Genomic DNA, 21,062 nt, shown 5'->3' on the forward strand with positions numbered 1-21,062 from the left:
ATTGAGTTGTGTCAAAAAGAAATTTGTGAAATTGTGACATCCAATCCATAAGTTCAATTAATGATATTCCCTAAATTTATATTTTTTTTTTCTATTTTTAACCTTTTAATTTTAACTAAAATCATCCCCTCAAATTTTACCTCTTCCATCTATCAGTCATTCTTAAGCTTAACCCACAATAACCTCAAATTTTACCTCTTCCATCTATCAGTCATTCTTAAGCTTAACCCACAATAATTACAAAATTACTAATTAAAAATTTCCTCATTGACCAAAAATAGGATTGCTGCTAATCAAAGGTGTGTAAATTTCAATCAAACTTCTCTCTTTTCCCCCATTTCCCCACATCACCTTTTGCATTGTCAAACCAACTATCCCAAATAAAAACTTTAAAGAAAAATAATTAAATTAAATAATAAACAAATTGAAACCTTGTTTTTAATTTCTTCATATTCACACACTCTCACCTTTTTTCTTGGTTTGCTTGATTAGTTTTTCTACAATACAGGTATTTTCTGTGGTACCCTCTTCCCAAAGTTTGTTCCTTTATTTTCTGGGTAATGCTGATTGATCTTGCTTTCTTGTTAATATGAGCTTTCTTGTAATTTTCATATATTTATATTGTATTATGCATCATAATCTCTCTTGATCTTTGCTTGTAATTTATGATTTTGGATTCATTTGCTGTCTTTTTCAATTTTCATTCTGCATTGATTTCTATCAGATTTTAGTTTTTTTTTGAAATTTGATTGTAGTTCAAATCGGTTATTTTCAATTTGCTTCTAATCTGATCTTGTCTTTGAAAAATTGGGTTTTATTGTTATTATTACAAGGAACATTTTTTGGACAATTTTTCAGGTTGGATTTGGTTCTTATCAGTAATTGGAAATGTTTCTACGGGTGCCACCACCTACAGGTTGATTAGGTTAATGAATTTAGGGTTTATATTGACTGCTTTCATTGTTATTGTTGTTAGTTTCATAGATCAGATTAAAGAGGGTAGAAGTTGTTGGGTTTGTGAAAATTTGAGCAGTGAAATGGGTTACCTTGATTCAGTGTTGCAATCCTCCAATCAAATTCATGTCGAGGAACAACCCGTCACAGGCGGCGGCCTCAGGTGGTTTTCTTTTTGCCTTTTCAGTGTCTCACTTTACCATTTCTGAGATTTATTGTTTTATGGTCTTGAGATTGTCCATATCCTATAATTATCCTAGCTTGCCCCTTGTTAATCTCAAGAAATTCTTTAGGTACTGATGGCTTGAGGATTAGGAATTTTGTTTGTGTGTGCAATTGTGGGTGTGATGATAGGATGAATGTATTTACTTTAACGTCATTGTTACTCTTGTGAATTAGTCAATTGTCCACATTTTTATTCCTCAAGCTTATTAGATAAGTTAAAACCTATGCTGCCAGCCTGCTAGAGCTTAATAAATCATGTATGCTACATTGACAATTATGACTTTCCATAAGCATTCAAGGAGGAAGAAGATCTAGAATTAGAATGCATTTGGTTTCTTACTTGACATTCAACACACATTTAAACCTATTCCTAGTAACTTCCATTTTGGTCATCATTGCATCATTTCTCCTTAGAGTGCCCTTAATATAGTTGGCTTCTAAATTCCATATCTAATTCTATGGGACGTTTGCGTAGTTTTGTTGATACTCACAATCAAGAGTCACAGCTGTGACAGCTTGGAGTGCTTGATGCCTTTTTCGTTTGGAGTTTGATGCCTTTTTTGACGTGAGGGAAAATTACTGTCAAACCCTTGTTATTTGTTGATCTTATTTGAACCTTAATTATGTGGTAAATTGTGTATTGACATCTCTCTTATCCATTGGAAACATTTAGGGGTCATTTGGTTGGTTCTTTTGGAATGAATTTAGAGTCCATTCCATCCATTTTATTGTTTGGTTAGGCATTTTAGGTATGAAATCTCATACTAAGAGGGTTCTAACTATACCCATTCCCCTAAAATCCCTTGCGGGCCTTCACAATCAATTACTTTAATGAAAAGTAAAAATCATTCCAACAAATAAACCAAACAAGTTTAGTCTAGTATGGGCCCTATGAGGTTTAGAATCTATACCTTCTTAGTTATGAGACTCTTAACAAACCAAACAACCTCTTAATTCTAGTTGATGGTGAAGGTCTCTAATCTCTACCAGTCTGTCATCCTCAACAGTGGATGAATTTAAATCTATTTTCTATATAGTAAAACTTACTTTCTGGCTATCATTTTCTGGATGGTGTGGAGAATTATCACTTTGAAATGCAACCAGATTTCCTTAGAAAGAACCCTAACATGAGAAATTTCCCCTTAGAGCTACATCAGAACCTAGCTAAGTTCTCACTGGACATTTTTGTTGTCTCAAATTGACTCTGTTGGGAGTATGCTGTGTATCAAGTCAACTGGTGTTGTTTAGATGATAGTCTGACAGCTTAATATAGTCCTTTATGATGCCAAATCCTCTTGTTGTAGCCTTTTGAAGTACAAAAGATAAGTCTTCTTTCCATCTCAATCTACTGTTGGTTAAAGATTCCATGAATGGGCAAATTTGCCAGGGATATAGGAGAAGAAAAGAGGGATTAGAGATTAGTGTGACTGTGTGAGTGGGGATGTTTGCATGTTGTGTCTATTGTCCTTGATGAAGTTACTTTGAAGAATAGTATTTTGAGGAAGGCCTTCACTTTAATAAATAAGTCTTGCACATGATCAAGTAAAGGGTCATTATTGATATTTAACCTTGGGGGAGGGCAGATTATGTCATCTTTTGGATATTTAACCTTGGGGGAGGGCAGATTATGTGGATAAAGCATTCTTTTTTTAATTTGAGGGGATTTGGGGGGGGGGGTGTTTCAGATGGTTGGTTTTGCCCTATGGGTCCACCTTAGTTTTTTTTTTTTTTTTTTTTTTTAAGAAATGACATAGCTCTAGGTAATTAGAAATAATGTAAATACTTCCTCTGTTCTTTTTTAGTTGACATGTTTTGACTTTTGATAGTATTCACAAATCACAAACTTTACTTTGACTATCTTTAATGACCTTATAGCTGTTATAAAACATAGTCATGTTTCTAGTTTGAATCGTCTTATTTTATACGTATATTATTTGTATCAACGTTTTATAATTTTACTTGTTTAGAATTAGAAATATTAATTGTTAAACTTCCGTGTTTGCAAAGGTGATTAATGAAACTTGTCAACTAAAAAAGAACATGGGAGATAGTATATATAGTAACAGAGGTGTACTCCACTGCCATGAACAGATTTGTTCAGAAGTTTGATTTTGTATGTCTGTCTTCCTTGATGGCCTAAAACATTGTTGAAACTTGAAATTTACTGTGCTAGCTTAAGTAGAGTTTTAAATCACTAATGTGCGCCACTGTGTTTGCAACCTGAATACACTATCAAGTATCAATCAAGGTTGTCAATTCGTTATATTGATGAGTGTTTTAGACGGTGAGTTTGACTTTCCTGTTTACTAATTGTGAAATGATCTTCATGTAAACAGTCAAAACGGCAAGTTTAGCTATGGATATGCAAGCTCTGCTGGGAAAAGGTCGTCAATGGAAGATTTTTATGAGACTAGAATTGATGGTGTTGATGGAGAGATAGTTGGCTTGTTTGGTGTTTTTGATGGTATGTTTCTTCTCTTGACTTCCATTCCCTGCTTTCTGACAGTGATACTAGTTTTGTCATCTTTTGTTAACTCTGAATCATTGTTAAAAATATCATGAAATTTGTGTATTGTCATAGAGATGGATACTTTGTTTATGTTGGTGGGTCTGGAATTTTGTTGATATGCTGAACTCGACATTGCTTTTGTAAATTGTGCACAGTGATAAGTATGTATTTACCATTAGTAGAATTAATTAGCTTTGTGCACCTCTGTTTTTTTTTTTGTTTTTTTTTTTTTAATTTTTTTTTACAATGTCTTTTTGATCGTTTTTCCTTTCCAAGCAATGATTGCATATTGCGGGGTCATTGTAAAGTATAGATTTTGCTGTGATATTACTATGTTCAACGATAAATTAATGCTTGAGAAGTTCTTCGCTTGGATCATTTTCTCAAACGTAATGATTGCACTTTGATGGCCAATTGTATCACCTTTCACGGATTTATTTCTTTGTATTTCTTTCTTTTGGCACATCTGTGGCCCATGGGTACTGCTTTAAAGTTTGTAAACATAGCCTTCAGCTTATCTGTAGTTACAAGATGCAAATGCATTATGAGTGTATGACAAATATTTAAATTATCTGTAGTTTAGATCAGTTTCATAGCAGATTTATATAATGGAAGTGAGACATGAATGGGAACAAGAGTGAATTTAGCTGTACATTTTGGTTTGGAAATTATGCTCGTCATTGTATATGGCTCACCGTGTTATATTAATGAGCTAGGATTTGGAAGATCGTTCTGTGCCCATTGACAGTGCTAAATTTGATATAATTGTGGCTAACTTAATTTTATTTTGTATTTTCAGTCGTCAATGTGTGTTAATGCTACTATGTTACAACTTTTTTCTTGCAGGACATGGTGGTGTTCGAGCTGCTGAATATGTGAAACACCATCTTTTTAGCAATCTGATTAAGCACCCAAAGTTCATTGCTGATACCAAATCAGCTATAGGTTTTGCTCCCAGAGCTCTGTAGCTTGTCTTGACAGTGCTTTAATAAAGCTGAATTACTTGGTTATCATGGTGTTTTGTTTGTTTTAATTTCATTTATTATTGCAGCTGAAACTTACAGTCATACAGATTCAGAATTTCTAAAATCTGAGAACTCCCAGAACAGAGATGCTGGATCAACTGCTTCCACTGCTATCCTTGTTGGTGATCGTTTATTGGTTGCCAATGTTGGTGATTCCAGGGCTGTTATATGCCGCGGTGGTGAAGGCAAGTGCTTTATGAACATGTTACATAATTACATCCTGTCACAGCCTTATGTGCTAGTCAGATTTCCAAAAAAACCTTTTACTGAATTTACTATTTATGGGATGCATTTAACTGTATATATGTAGCTTGTAAAGCACCATCAGAACTTTGCTAAAGTGTTTTGGAAGGGGAGATTTTTGGTTGGGTTGGGGTTTTGGGAGAGAGGGGGGGGGGGGGTGAGGGGGAGGCACTCTTTTTTCGAAAAGAAAGCAAAGGGGATGGAAATGGGGGATTTTATTTTCTTCTTTCGATGAAGCAAATTCTTTTAATGCTTCCTTTTTGGCGGGAAGGGGAATGGAGGGAATTAATTTCCTTCTTTCGATGAAGCACATTCTTTTAATGTTGGCAAGATTTGGATGGAATATAATCTCACTCCTCTCTTCCCTTCCCCTTCACCCCTTTCAGTCTTTCACTCCACATTTTTTTACTTGGGTGAGTTTAAAAATCAATAAGTAAATAAGTGTAGAATACTCATAATTTTTCAATCTATTTTTCCTCCCATGATTTATTGGAATTTGTTTGACTGGCAACTTAAGCCTCCTATAGTCCATTGTTTGATGTGATTTTGAGATTTTTTAATCTAATTTTGGTCCATCATTGTACCATATGTTTGCAGCAATTGCTGTTTCCCGAGATCATAAGCCTGATCAAAGTGATGAACGACAACGTATTGAGGATGCAGGAGGTTTTGTTATGTGGGCTGGTAGGGAATTTTGTTACCCAATCCTTTTGATCTCAGTTTCATCTGTAATTAGTTAGTTTTTTCATGGCTGACACTTGATAACAGGAACTTGGAGGGTTGGAGGTGTTCTTGCTGTTTCTCGTGCTTTTGGTGACAAACTCTTGAAGCAATATGTGGTTGCTGACCCTGAGATTAAGGTCAGGTGAAGAAATTCATGGTTAGATGATTATTAAGTGTCTCCATCATTGAATTCTTGATATAAGATTCTACAATCACTTTTCATTTATTGAAATTTGGGAGTATCATTGCTATCACTCTTTTAACCTGTATATAAGCATCATGTTGTCTCAACCCAATAACCCATTATGCATTATGACTTGATGTGATTTTACCAGAATTTTTTATTTATATTTCTCTATAGTCTACACTCTCTTTGTTACCCAATCTAACCAAGGGCATTTTGAAATACCTAATTAGTTGACATACTATGGAAAATTTGTTTTGACATCCCAAAATAGTTTGGTAAGTAGTTGCGTGAATTTCTACTATAGATGCCATAGAGCAGAGAGAAATTTCTCTTCTCCATTGTCATCCGCATCTCCTTCAACCTCGGTGACTTTTTCATTATGAACAAGATTCGCATGTATCTTGATTATATTCACTTGCCAATCTCAATTCACTAAAAAATGCAAAATATTGTTGTACATTAGCCCCTGGGAGAAGTATATACATGCTATAAGTCTTGGGCAGAAGGAAATCGATGTACATTAAGAAACTAGTATAATCTCCTAACAGATAAACTAGAACAATATATACATCCTCAATGCTCCTCTTCAACTTGGAGCGTGGAGCATGAAAGTCCTGAGTGGCCAACTTATGAGAGAAGAATTCAAATATATCCTGCTGTTCATTAGGGGAATGAACATGTGAAGTAGCACTATTTCCAGCCAGATAAAGTGACAATTTGCTTGCAGAAATGTGCAGAGCTGTTCGGATTTCATCATATGGACACATTATTATTTACATCATCAATATGGAGAGCCATCTAGATAATCTTCTTCTCTATCTTAGCTGTTTCAAATTTGTTTCCTGATCATGTTTAAATGTCTATGTGTCTATAATTATTTTGAAGAGGATCTTGGTTATTGCTTCTTGTATACTTCCTCCGTTTCTATATAGTTGACGCGTTTGATTTAGGCACATATATTAAGGATAGGAGAGAGAGTGAGAGAGAATGAAAAAGCAAGTGGGGTAGCTTATAAATGCAAGGTAAAAAATTTACCCCAAAAGGAAACGTGTCAACTAAAAGAAACGGAGGTAGTATATTTTAACATTTTTTTCCTAAATCAAAATTTCTGTTTTGTCTCTTTTCTGATTTTTTCCCTCATAGCTGCATAGTGTAAGAACAGTACACAGATGCATTTTCAGTTGATGCTGGTATTTAACATCTACTTGTTGCCTGTTGGCTCTATGTCTTGTGCTATTACTCCATGCCTATGTAAGCAATACAAATTCATGACGCATGTGCTATGTGTATTCAAATGGTTTAGTTTTATAGACATATCCATACTTGGAAAATTAGAACTGCTTGGCCTAGCCGTTTTGTGTGAATATTTCTTAATCTTTAATTTATTTATTATTGTGTTAAAAACAAGCTTAATATACCCAATTAAGTTACTAATTTTATTTATTTTTATCTACCAGGAAGAGAAAGTTGACAGCTCTCTTGAGTTCCTTATTCTTGCAAGTGATGGATTGTGGGATGTTGTCACTAATGAGGTTTGTCCTCTAATGCTCCTTCTTGGTTACTGATTCCAACAATTATTTGGACTCTCATTGCTATCAACTATCTCACCTGCGTTATTGACTTCATATTGACTTAAGCTGTGTTCCTACTTTCATCATAATGTTATTGGCTACATAAGTTCGTTTTGCCCTCCGCTTAACCTAAATTTTCTTCTACTACTTTTCAGGAGGCAGTTGATATGGTGAAACCCATCCAGGATTCTGAAGAAGCAGCAAAGAAGCTCATGAAAGAAGCTTATCAGCGTGGCAGTGCAGATAACATCACCTGTGTAGTCGTTCGGTTCCTAGACAACTGTTATCACAATGATGCCTCAAAACGAGTCTCAGGCAATCAGGCTGATTCCTCAAATAAGAACTCAGGTGATTCTTCAAATCAGCTTCCTGGCAAGCAGGGTGATTCCTCTAAGGGTGGCTCTCATTGAAATCTTTCGGTCTGCTCCTTAAGCATTTAACTAGCCTCATCGTCTGTAAAAATAGGTGCAGAAGATATTATCAATCTGTTAATAGGTTAATTGAGAATCGGGTGGACTAGCATAAATTGCAATGGTCATAGGTGAAAAGTACGTATGTATCGATGTAATTGTAATTTAGAAGCTCTGGAGCTCTTGTTATGATCTAATTTAACTATATAGATACTTAATTATGACTGACTTGTAACAGAGCTTAATGATACCAATGTGGTAATTACGAAGTTGAAATTTGCTTTTGATAATTTTTTATATGTGATAATGTTGTAGCATTATTTGAGCATAAGTTTGTCAACTTTGATGGTGAAGGAAATATATGCATTTTCATACGTTTATATTCTTCCAGGCTTTCTTATTCATTTAGGTTCATAAATTGCAGTATATATCATTGTTCTTTTTAGTTTTTGGAATAAAGTAAATTTTATTTTTGGAAGTCAAGGAAGTTTAATTAAGAGATAATTAAGTCACATTACAGTTATCCAAAAGAGACATAATCCAGCTTGACAACAATGTTGAAAACACCTTTATTCATAGGAATTGCATGGACGAGTGATCTCGACATGTGGTCCTTCCATCATCAAATGTTTTAACTCAATCTCATCAACCCTCTCAAAGGGGTTGTGTTCTATTTCTGCGATGATTCCGACTAGACGGAAATAAGACTAAAAGAGCAACAACTAGAGCTAATATATCACGTGATTTACGAGTGATTTTGTCATGCATTTTTAGACTTATGCCAAAGAAGGAAAGATTAAATGCTTATTTGGCCTAAGAGCTATATGTAGCATTCCCTTGCGGTTATATTGTTAACTCTTAAATGAAAACATAACCATATGAAATATTGTTACATTTGTCTCAATGTAAATTTTCATCAATTTTATTACATAATTTATACAGATTAATAAGTAGAGATATAAATTGTTAAACTTGTTGACAAACATGATAAACGATGAGTGAAAACAAAAAAAAAACAAAAATCTTTAATGATATTAATGTTTGAAACGTGCATTGGCAACTTGCATAAAGAAATGTGTTAATTATAATAAAACGAAAAAATTATACTGTAAAAGAAGTAATTTGTTTTGTCAAAAAAAAAAAAAAAAAAAAAAGTTATTTGTGACTATTTAAATAATTATATAAAATTTTATACGAAATTTTCAAAACCATGCTATGTTTACCCATACTTACCCAAAACAATCCAGCTTGTAGAAAATCATCACCAGTATCTAGATAATGAAGACCTGACACTTGTGCTTACTCATTAAAATTTGGAACCAAATAACTCCTCAAGTAAAGTTTCTATAACATATTTCTCTTCCGATAATAAAATCGACCAAATTCAATAAACCACCAACTCATACACTCTACATCTATAAACAAAACCCTTCAACAAGCGACAAAAGCGGCTACAGTCTTGCAAGACTCGATACAAAATACTAATGCATATCTGCAGAGCATAAAAATGATCAAACTGCAGTCGTGAAACACTTGAAAATATATAAGGCATTAGCCAAAACATGGGCACATATCAGCATATGCATTCGTTAGCGCACACTGATTGCCCAACCACCGCATCACTCCCGAAAAGAACACCCACATCACAAGATGGACACCCCAAAATGCATTCATCTGAGAGCAATTACTCACTCTATCAAGGAACATAATCCTGCATTGAAAAAAAAAAAATCAGTACAGATTTTGCATGTTATTGGCTGGAGCATAATTTTACCCCATGTAGATTTCACAAAGAAAACCTAGTGAAACAACTACACATTTGAACATGATGCATTTTACATAAAAGTCGTGCAATACAAACAATATGCTCTAGTATAAGTTATGAATAGAGCAACTGCATAACACAGAGCAACTAACATCACAATTCATTGATGTTGTAGTATGAATATCACAATGTTTTTTGTACTCCTTTTTTTTCAAAGTTCTTAGAAGCAACAAAATATAGTTGATCAAATTTTCAGTTGTAGCAATGAGGATAAGCATATGAAAAAATTGAGCTACTTTAAAGTAATGAGGACATTACATGAACATTTGGACATAAAAATTGAATTTTAAATCAAATCACCAAGTTAGAAATTCAAATAGGAGCAAGGTGAAAGTTGCAAAATCCTCCCTGAACAGCAAATCATTCGGCACAGCCATAATCAGTAGCTACACAAAGCAGTGAAACCACGACAATGCAAGATGCAATAAATGAACACGAGTAAGAAATATACTCAAAGACAAACATCTCTAGTTAACCCAATGATCCAACATGAAAAAAAATACTCAAAATTCATTGCCCACACAGAAGCAGCAAAACACTGAAGCGTATAAGACAGCACATCAATGTAAACAAAAATATCAACAATATGCCTTGGAACCCATGTAACTGATTGCTAAATAAGCAGAATACAGAAATCAGGAGGTTTTTAAAAGTGAATAAAGCCCGTTTACTTACATGATCACTGATATTACAAGCTATTGTAGGTAATTTAAAAATTTTAAAATAAATAAATAAATAAAAGAACACACACACACAATCACTTACAGACATTACAGGGAAAAAAGTGTGGGGGTGGGGGGATAAATATATTTATATCAAGAACAAATAAAAGCCTTAACATAGAGCCCTAAAGGTCATTTAAGACGATATAAAGAAGAATCTCACACGTTAGCTTAACAGTTACGGAGTATGATACAACGAAATCAACAACAGAAGCAAATTCAATTACAGCAAGCAATAGAAGAGACGTAATCATTCATAGTCCTTTAAACCCCCAAAATAAAAGTAAGGAATTTGGAAACATTACTTGCTCATATTAGGCAGTGGTCAAAGTGCTGTAAAGCTGAGACAGTGCTGCTTGATTGGCAGGATCTACATTCTCACTGATAACTTGTCCATATCTCCCAGTGGAAAAGTCTGAAAGATTTCTCAAAGAAGCTAACAAAAACTGCTTTGGATCTTTAATTTCCTTGAGCGGATCATCATCTCTTTTATTGACATTATAAAGGCGAATAAATGTCGCAGAATAGCTTCCTGTCTCAGAAAAATCTGGAACTTCAGATTCTTCCTCTACTCTCTCTTCTTCTGGTCTGGTAACAAGCGTAACGATGCTATCTAACATTTTACCCCAAATTTTAGAAGATTCGGGTTTTAGAAGGGCAGGACATTCACACAAGAGTTTTGTTGAAGCCACTGCAGTTAGCTTAGTCTCAGTGGCACCTGTGATCTGCTTAAGATTTGGAACCCAGAACACCTCCAAAATTGTAAGTAGAATACCAGGCTGTACACGGTCAAAGGCATCAACAAGATTATTCCAACCATGCTTGACTATAACGAGAGACATAAATATGATAAAGCACCTAACAAACTTTGGGGTCTGGTTAGTCTGGAGACGGGTAAACAACGAAACCAAAATTTTCGGAAGATACCCAGCAATCACTTCGTACCCAAGGCTCTCAACAACTGTGTTCAGCACAAAAAAAGCCTGCTCCTCTGTCCTGGAAGAAGGAAGAAGCTTGCTGTATATATTAAGCACCTCATCTAGCTTTCCACCTTGGTTAAGTTCATTGGGAGCCATCCGAAGGAAAGCCTGAAGCAAACGCACTAGAGCAGGGACATCAGCAGATTTGGTCCACAGATCAGGAAGCAAAAGAAGCTCAAAGAACTGCATGTAGTGCGGTGGCAACGGGGGCCTATTCAATTCAACAAGCTGTGCAAGGAGCTGGAATGCATATGGGAAGAACTCAATGACATTGTTTGTTAGAATCGTCTGAAGGCTTGGAAAGAGGCTAGTTTCAAACAGTGATATGACAGAGGGGTCCTTGTCACACACCCGTCTAATAAGCACAGCAACAGCCTCAAATAAATAGTGATTGAATATAGGGTTTTTAGGGTTCTTGCACACTTCGTTAAGAATGGAAGCCATCCCAGACATGCAAGTAGCAGCAACATCACCAGAAACATCCGCAACACCAAGTACCCGCATGATACACTTCATAACATATTGATTCTCCTCAGATTCAGGAAACTTCAGCGCAATAAAAAGGTTATTCAACAGCACAGGGAGAAAAGGTGCAATATCAGATGCAACATATCTAGCTCTACCCCCCTCATCTTTAACCAATAGAACCTTGTCAATGAAAATAGCAGCGTAAGAGTGGATCACATTTGACTCAGCACCAAGAAATCGCAAAACTTCAGGAAGCAAGGACATCACACTAGACTTTGGAAGCTGATCTCTGAATACTGTCAAAAATTTAAGTGCACCTGCCTTGAGCAATGGAAATGAATTAACATCTTGACTCTGAAGCTCTGGAGCAACCACCACTGAAAAGAATGATTGCAGATCAAAACAGCCCGTCAAGACATTAGGGCCTGTAGCTTTAACAGTGCTTAGTGATATAACCAGATAGATAGCAGAGTCTTTGTATTTCCAATTCAAAGCTGGATTCTCATTACATTTAGCCAACATTGTCTGTATGACATTGTTCACCATGGGAGCAACCTTCTCTCTGTAGTGAGTTGCAATTCCTTTGAGAAGTTCACATGCAGCTCTCCTCTTAGTGTCAACATCACTCCCTTCCATATCCCGTCTTATAAACTCAATATAGTTAAACTCAAAGAGCTCTTCATCTTCTTCCCTCAGCATCACATTTGGGATGACAATGCTTCGACATATCTGATCTAAAGAAGCATCATCAAACAGCTTGTAGTGGTGTGCCATTGTGCTAACCATTGTCATGAACTTGATAGCAGTTATCGCAAGATGATCACGACCTGGAGATCCAGACACGGTGATAAGGAGGCTTCGCACTGCTTTCTCAAATTCACCCACATATCTTTCAAAAGGCTCCTCGGTCCTCTCCACATAAAGGGTCAATATTTCACAGATAGCTGCACGAAGATTATCAACAAGAGCTTGCTCACCTCCTTGTTCAAGGGCTGGGTATGTAGTAGTTAGATATTTTCCAAATACATTTATAAATGGATCCATATTATCTTCAAAGAGGTCAGGCAACTCCTGAAAGTTGAAGGAATAAAAGATTCTACAACACAGCCTCTGTGACTCAAACAGAGGCTTTAAATTTGCTGCGGAAGCACCAGAACTGACACCAGAGTCAATCAGAGATGCAGTATGGGAGAACAATTGCAACAATGGGACAGCCATGTTATCCAAACAATACCTTAAATCCAACCTCAAATCATTTGTCCCATACCCATGTCGGAACTTCTTAAACAATGAGTTGGCAGTCCCAAGTATCCCATTTATAGCAGCATAATTACCACCCTCGGTGAGTGCTTGCTGAAGCCTACGATTGAGCATTGGAAGCAACTCCGTCCACTGCCTAGGAAAATCATGCTTGCCAATGACCACCAATGCCTCACTAAGCTGAGATTGGATACGAGGTGTTGACTCCAACATCAAAGACACAATGTGTTCTTTAATCAGCTTCTTTTCGGCATCGGGAATAGGGTTTGGCAAGGGAACATTAGGTTCAGAGCGCCTTGCTGCCGGTGCCCATCGAGCTTTAAGAAAGTTTTTAAAGTTCACAGCTGCAGCTTGCTGGATCTCCTCGCCAATGCCTGGTGTACGAATGAGAGTAAGAACAGCCAACCCATAATTAGGTTGCTCAGCTGCCTCACCAAGACTAGCCTCAGCTTGGCGTCGAGGCTCATGGTTAGGAGAGAGAGAGTTCATAAAACATTTTGACAAAAACTCCAGAGTTTCTGGGCTGGTTGCCATCTGCAACCAAAATCAACCAACAAAAAAAAGCTTTCAGCTCAAGGTTTTCACAACTCTTATGAAATCCTTTTTTTTTCCATTGTTGTTCGACTAATCCAAATAATGTATGAAATAAACAAACTAGTTGATAGCACGAAACATCGAAAACAAGCCAATTATGGTTAGGCCAGTCCCTGAGCCAGGGCAGGAGAGGCGGCCGCCCTGGGACCGGAGAGAATAGGTCCAATTTTCATAGTTCAATCTTAACATTAAAAGGTTCTGCAACACATGAGCAACCAAATTTGATTCAATTATCAAATCAAGCTCGAAAAATCGCATAATTTTAGGCTCATAATTCGATTCAATCATCAAAACAGGCTCATAATATTCTTCTTTAGCAACATAATCGCTCGATATGATCTCTCACAACCTTATTGATTAGATGCAATAGTTCAAAATTACGAACCCTAAATTAACTATACTGATAATCAAAAAAGAAAAACCCTAGATTGTGAAATTGATATTCGACGATTACAAAAAGAAGCAACACCTTACCTCAGAAGCTGCTTCAATGGAGGGTAAAACTACCAGAAGGCGTCTCAATGGAGGAACTCGGAGTGCGAGTGCGCTTCAATGGAGAACTCGGAGTGCGCTTCAATGGGAAACCGAGAGAGAGAAAGAGGGGGGAAAAGGAAGACAAATACTGCTGTACGTAATTTTGGTTTTGGACCAGTATAATTATGAACTAGCTTTTGGGCCCTTAGCCGGTGCGTAGAACGGGGCTATGCTTAAATCTTCTTAAGACAGGTTTAGTTCGCCATATTTTTACTTATTACCTATTTGGTTTTAGTTGACACGTTTTCTTTAGGGGTGAAAGTTATTCGGTTTAAATCATTACTTACGGAGCATTTGATTTGGTTTTATTTATAACACGGTTCGATTTGGTTTAGAAAAATTTTAAAAATATGGTTTCTGATTTATTTTTGGTTTGGGTTTATGAAAACTGAAAACCTAAATAAAAACCAAATTACATATATAAGCCAAATATTCAGCGCAAATTAAAAATTGTGGTTGTAAGGTAGAACTTTTTAATGTTTTCCCAAACATTTTTTTCAATGCTTTATTACAACTTGATATTTGCTAAGACATGGCATTGTAAGCAATTTATTTGATTTATTTCCGTTTGATTTGGTTTATTTTTGGACAACCAAATTAGAAACAAGTTAAAAATCAGGCCTAATACGATTGGTACAAAAACTTGATTTGGTTTTTTTTTTTTTTTTTAAATAAAATTAGAAACGGCTTGGTTTAGATTGGACCAAATATTAGTTTGGTTTGGTTTGAAAAAATCCCATACCAAATTAATATGAATAGGTTTTGATTAGGGCTATTAACCAAACTGTAAGCCAAACTTTCACTATGTACGCGCTTTCCTTTGACCGTGATTTCTAATTTATACATAATGCAAAATCCATTCATGTGAGATATTGTTTTATTTGTCACGATATGTATTTTCAATACATCAACTATTTAAGTCATTGAATTTGTGTAATGGTCAACGTGACTCATAAAACAAGTTAAAAAGCAACAAAGGTACCCTCACCCTCATTATACGTGTTCACTTTACCTATCTAATTATAATACTCATGTCTCTAAACAACTTTCAATACTCAAAAAATTCAAATAGAGGGCTCACTCACATTTGTTTCATTGACTTGTTAGATGCATCAGAAAGTTGCTTATTAAGCTTAAGATTAGAAGAGTAATAATATCTTCTGGTGTGAGTTAAAAGTCATCGCTTTGATTGAAGGAAGTTCTGTGATCTTGTCGAATATAAAATAAATTGACTTCCTTCTATATATAAATCTTAAGAAAATCTGGAAGAGTAGAAAAGATGTTTATTCAAGGGATGAGTACAAAGATGTTTGAGCCATATGTTCAACTATACATTCAATAATAAAGAACTCGACAAGAACAAAACCTAATGGGCAAAGAAAAACAAAATAATAAAAAAAGGCCACAAACAAGAAAAAAGGCCCCTGAAGCTGCTAACTACATCTATGAGAAGGTAATGTGTCAGTGTATCTGTTAATAGTTAGATTTAACCTATTCAGTAGAATGTCTTTAAGAAGAACCACCGGATCCATTTGTCTCACTTACAATATTTGGACCATGGTCTGAATTCATACTGACCTTTGCCTTGCCCTTCCCAGAGCGCTTGTTCTCAGCCGAACCTTCAGCAGTGAGCCTACCCATCTGCTTTTGTAGATCAACAAGGGGGTCATTTGATACTTTTGTCTTCGGGCTCTTTTTCTTCTCCTCTGCAACCTTTAGTTCTAATCGGTACAATGCACAAGTACTGCAATTATAAATCTCATACTCAAATAGATGCCATTCTAAGTCCTTCTGTGGTTGGGGATCAGCATAGTAAGACCTCTTCTGGCCATTGTACTCTTTTGCAATCTGCTTCCTTGACTCATGCCAACCACGCCCCTCGTGGTCTGGCAATGACCTCTGCTTTCTGTTTCCAGTCTCAAAAGCTCTTCTAGGCTTATCAAAAAAGAGCCATTCTCTGATCTTTTCATCTTCCAAAATAGAAATATCGAATAGTTCTGCAAACCCAAATAAGACCAAATGAGTAGACAACAAGAAGGATAGCAGAATATACAAATCTCAACTTCATATGTAGCATAATTGAATAAATTGATTGAATTTCATCCTACCATCTGTGGTTTGGCAAGGCGGAGTCCTAACTGATCATTAAACATGCTTACCAGGAGTATTCCATGGAGATTTTGCAGAAGCAGCCCCAAGACATTCTGGAATGCCCACATCTTTTCCCTCCAGCTTTGACTTTAGAGCCACAAAAAGTGGACCATCTTTCAACCCTATACCTCCAGGCCTCATGATAGGTACAGTTCCTGGAGGGCATTCCTTTACTGCTAACTCAGCATGAAAAGCACTGCAGTAGTTGTTACAGAACTCAGACATCTGAGCAGGTCTTACGCAATCCCAAAGAGCACATTTTGGACCTAAGAAAGCGGATGGCGGAGGGTTGACATTCGGCAATACACCTAAGAAATCAGGAATGTCATCCAATCCCCAATTCTCAATGCCGCTGGCACTGATAAAGATTTCACTGTCAAGATTATGATGTTCATCCAGTTGAGTAGTCATGTTAAAGTTATTAGGCACCATATTGTGCAGACCTGAAGCTTCAAAGTTATTGATCATTCCACCTTGCATATTAGTGGCAGCGTTATTGCAATGCGCAAACCCTTGATAGTCTTGAGACTCTGGTGTATGATTCACAAAACCTGGAAGTTCGTGATGCTGTGGTGTATGATTGTCAAGGTCAGGAAACCCATGTTGTGATATATGATTTTGGAAACCTCCGAAATCATGTTGCTGAGGTGTATGAATCTGAAAACCTTGAAAATTTTGTTGCTGGGGTGTATGATTCAAGTAGCAAACCTGTAAGCAAACCTAGTATATGAGTCATGTCATGCAGAACTATAGGAACACATATCTAATAGCTACACAGAGAGTGGAGATTTCCAACGGTCAAGAAGTTACTTTAATAAAATGCCTAAGAACACTTACATAATTATTGTTCCCTAGAATTATAAGAAACTCCACTGCACATTATATGGATGATAATATTGAACAAACCTTACTTTAAGGAGATTGAATATTTTGTTTTATTTCTCTTTCTAAGGATGATAACATTGAACAAACCTTACTTTGAGGAGATTGAATATTTTGTTTTATTTCTCTTTCTTTTAATAACAGAAATCAGAACAATCTGCACTCCAAAAGGTGGCTCTCATCTCTCAGTGACTTGAGGTGAAAGAAAGCTAAGGCTGTTGGCGGTTCTTTTGTTTGTAGGCATAAGAACATGTTTGTATAAAAGTAACAACTGGCAATCTGGCATTGATTTCGGCCTACTTGCTACTCATCCTTTTAGATTTATAACAATAACTCAGCAAACATTGGTTTCCCAAGTTATTTTTTATTTGGCTACCAATTTATTTAAATACAAGGTTGGCAAGAAGGAAATATAAGAGAAAATAGACCTCCACATCTCCTCCAGAGTTTGGCACCGCAAATGTGCAGGTGGCATCACTATGCCTCGTGATAGGCGGTGCTGTTAATGGACTTGTTGCATCATCTTCTACGTCAAATTGTTGCAACAGCTGACCAAGTTCTTTAGAAAATGACCCAAGACTGTCTTCCTGCAAATCAATGAAATATTGTTATTCAATCTAAAGAAGAGATCCCAAATCATTTTAGGACTAAGGCTTTGTGATTATTGTTATTGTTGTAATCTAGAGAGAGAGAGAGAGAGAGAGATACACACAGGCACTGAAGAAGTTGGAGTTGGTTCAGAGAGATCGGCTTTCCATTCGCAAAGCATTTGCTTAACTTGCTCTTCCAAAGTAGCAACATCACCGGCCCGACTCTCTTTCATGGCACCCTGAAGTTCATTGAACACTGATTGAAGACCCTCGATTCGATTCTTTGCTTGATCCTTTAAGAGCCGGTGAGAAGGTTGTTTGCAGTTCTTTGAATCTTTTCCCATCTTCTCTCTCACTATCCTCAGATGTCAACTTTACATGCTACAAATTGTTCAACCTAATTTCAACAAGGAAAAAAAAATAATAACACTATTCTTTCACACACAACCATAGCAACAAAATCTAGTTTGAGGACAAGGAGAGGTTTACAGTTAAGAAACACCAGTGAAAAAAAAAAAAGAAAAAGCAATGATATTCTTAATTTAACTTTTTGCACTCTATTCTGTGAGTGGTCTGACAGTCCAGGTACATGGGGATATTAGGTGTCTAACAATAAGATGGCAACCATTCTTTGCAAAATTGAAAGCGAGACAATTACTAAGAAGTTGAAAGAATAATGTTAAGGATAAGAGTAAAAAGTAAATGGCAAAACCAAAGCAACATGGAGCACAAACTTAGGGAAATACAAAAAGAGCTTATTCGCCTTTAATCAAACCTTTCCCATATTATTCAAACTTGTCATCAGATATCCTGTTACTTATGTCCTAGTCAATCATACAGAGTAGGTAAGATAAACATCTTGGGGAGTAAAGAATATATAACCAAAAGCAAAAAAACATAGAGCACACTTTACTTTGCAATTGATTTCAATTATTGCACTAAGATAAAGCCAATATTTATTCAGATCGATAACAGGGGTAATCTAATATTCAGTAGTTATCAAATCTAGCATTAAAATGATGTAAAGTGGATGTTAGCACTAACAAAGTAACAAGTACTTCAAATAAAAATATCACCTTTTTTTATATTCTATAATAGCCCCAATTTTCGGGATCAATAGTATGTTAACACATCCACCTTCGCCCTTCAAAATTATTAGATAATCTTAATTTATCTTAGCTTAAATTTTCTGTAATAAATCATCTTTCATATAATTTAATTTGAACTTATTTTGTCTTAAATAAGTCAAAAAAAGTTGAGTGAAAAGGGGCCTAACAATTGTTCAGTGTAATTCATTAAAAAACCATGTTTAATCCAACAACGAACACACAACAATGAGAAACAAAATAGAAAATTAATAAATCAGTTAGAAATTTAAGAATCAATAACCTTGAGCTGGATAATTTGCAGGTGATTCAAACAAATAAAAAAGCTGTCTCTCTTCTTAATCCTACTAATTTTCTTGTTTAGAAGGATTAGCTTTCAAATTCTTTTTGCCCTTCTTTAAGGGCTGCTGATGTTGAGTGCAGTCACTCATAATTGATAGATAATCTAGTCGGATAATCGAGCAGCATTCAATGATCACCTCCTACTCAGTCACCATATTACTAGTTTACTAGTTTACACTAACAAATTGCAATGATTTTCTCCTCCTTGGTCACCTCCAACTCAATCAACATATGATAAATTAATTCACTAGCAAAAAGCATTAATTTCCTCGTATTAAGTCACCACATTACTAGTTTACACTAACAATTTGCAATGATCTCCTCGAACTCGGTCACCACATTACTAATCTACAATAACAAAATTGCAATGATCTTCTCCTACTTAGCCGACATCATATCACTATATTGCACAAACAAACGAAATTATTGATCTTTATCAATTCCTTAGCAAACTAAGAACTAAATTAATTCCAAATTCTACACTCAAAAACCCCAATCAAAAACCATGCGATCCCACAAATAATATAACTTTCTTCAACAAATCAACAAAATAATAATAATAAAGTGAGATTAACAGTAATCAAAATCACTAGGGTTTAGAATTCAAAAAACAAAAATAGGAATAACAAAGAAAATAGGGGATTGACCTCGGAATTAGAGACAGAATCGCCGAAGACGGCGGAGAAGGCGGTGGTTGCCGGAAAAGATGCCCTAGATTGGAGGAGAAGGAGAAGTTAGGTGATTAAATAGGTTGTGTATTTATACGACGCGACGCGTTTACTTTGTTGATTTCAGGCGCGAGACCAACACTCGGCGTTCAGTCGTTCACAACTTCAACTTGCAATTTTGCACGTGGGTAGGTTCGAACCTCTCTCTCTACCCAGGTTTTGCTCTTTTATTTATAAAATAAAAAATACGGAGTAAAAAAATTTTGTTTATCACGAAAATGTAGTGGGGATCCTTTTCCTTAAAATACAAGTGCATCTTTGTGATAATCAAAATTTGTGTTATCTACTGTCATTTTCGTAAGTAAATCAATTTCGTAAGTAAATCAACCAAACATCCCAATTAGCTATTTTCGTAAATATTTCAACAATGTCATGTTGATTGGGATGTTTTGCTGATATATTTATAAATATGCCACTAGATAAACAAATTTTGTTTATCACAAAGATGAAGTGGGGCTCCTTCTCATTTCCATACAAAAAATGCATAAATAAATAAACACAATATAAATTACATAATACTCCGTAGTATGTTATTATTTACATAGGGTTTGTTCTCTTCGGCTTAATTTCAGTGCAATTCCTAATTTCCTTCTCTCATAAATAATTCAGTTCATTCAGTTCAGCTTAGTAAATCAGAACATGCCATTAATTTCTACTCCATAAGAAGTATGTTGCAATTGATTAACAAGTATCTTTTATTTATTTCTAGATTTTATGCTTTCCTAATTTGAGTAGGATTGTAATTAGAAAACTAGATAGATTGTAAGAATATGATCAATCTAGGAGTATTTAGGCTTGAGGAGTCTTATTTTGTATGAACTTAATAAAACTAGATTTTTGATTGAGGGGAGGAAATTCCTCATAACACTAGTCTCTTTTATTATCGTGTTTTGCTTTTTATTTTACATTATATGAGAAGGTGAGTTCCCAAATCGTTCCATGCACACTTCCGTTATAACACAAGTAATGGATGGTTGTATAATGAATATGACCGCACATCTCTTAAATACTTCATAGCTCTTAATTCGTGAAA

The 21,062-nt window shown here is 35.6% G+C and overlaps 2 protein-coding genes and 1 pseudogene across 8 annotated transcripts; 1 reads left to right on the forward strand and 2 right to left on the reverse strand.

The window, feature by feature from the left end:
* The first annotated feature begins 365 nt into the window (after nucleotides 1-365).
* LOC145641496 (putative protein phosphatase 2C 59) lies at nucleotides 366-8,137 on the forward strand. 5 transcript variants are annotated; one of them, XM_081692314.1, is made up of 10 exons: nucleotides 367-508; nucleotides 859-916; nucleotides 1,057-1,117; nucleotides 3,516-3,643; nucleotides 4,535-4,633; nucleotides 4,740-4,898; nucleotides 5,554-5,640; nucleotides 5,725-5,816; nucleotides 7,324-7,398; nucleotides 7,593-8,137. In XM_081692314.1, the coding sequence occupies exons 2-10, from the start codon at nucleotides 889-891 to the stop codon at nucleotides 7,845-7,847; spliced, it is 984 nt and encodes a 327-aa protein (XP_081548440.1). In that variant the 5' UTR covers nucleotides 367-508; nucleotides 859-888; the 3' UTR covers nucleotides 7,848-8,137. The 5 variants fall into 5 exon arrangements, with proteins under 5 accessions (XP_081548442.1, XP_081548440.1, XP_081548439.1 ...); XM_081692315.1 differs by lacking the exon at nucleotides 367-508 and adding an exon at nucleotides 530-557; XM_081692316.1 differs by lacking the exon at nucleotides 859-916 and having other exon boundaries at nucleotides 366-508; nucleotides 977-1,117.
* A 1,041-nt stretch (nucleotides 8,138-9,178) lies between these two features.
* LOC145641497 (exportin-2 pseudogene) lies at nucleotides 9,179-14,348 on the reverse strand (annotated as a pseudogene). Its single transcript, XR_014115449.1, has 3 exons — nucleotides 14,171-14,348; nucleotides 10,700-13,636; nucleotides 9,179-9,558 (listed from the first exon to the last, which is right to left on the reverse strand). The product of XR_014115449.1 is annotated as an exportin-2 pseudogene (transcript).
* A 1,145-nt stretch (nucleotides 14,349-15,493) lies between these two features.
* On the reverse strand, nucleotides 15,494-20,152 carry LOC145641498 (transcription factor VOZ1-like). Of its 2 annotated transcripts, none has more exons than XM_081692318.1 (5): nucleotides 19,949-20,152; nucleotides 17,976-18,234; nucleotides 17,692-17,850; nucleotides 16,390-17,089; nucleotides 15,494-16,227 (listed from the first exon to the last, which is right to left on the reverse strand). In XM_081692318.1, the coding sequence occupies exons 2-5, from the start codon at nucleotides 18,195-18,197 to the stop codon at nucleotides 15,740-15,742; spliced, it is 1,569 nt and encodes a 522-aa protein (XP_081548444.1). In that variant the 5' UTR covers nucleotides 18,198-18,234; nucleotides 19,949-20,152; the 3' UTR covers nucleotides 15,494-15,739. The 2 variants fall into 2 exon arrangements, with proteins under 2 accessions (XP_081548444.1, XP_081548443.1); XM_081692317.1 differs by having other exon boundaries at nucleotides 17,976-18,250.
* Between the last annotated feature and the right edge of the window lie 910 nt (nucleotides 20,153-21,062).

This window comes from Chenopodium album, chromosome 8 (assembly GCF_948465745.1).
Source record: "Chenopodium album chromosome 8, dcCheAlbu1.1, whole genome shotgun sequence".
NCBI lineage: Eukaryota > Viridiplantae > Streptophyta > Magnoliopsida > Caryophyllales > Amaranthaceae > Chenopodium > Chenopodium album.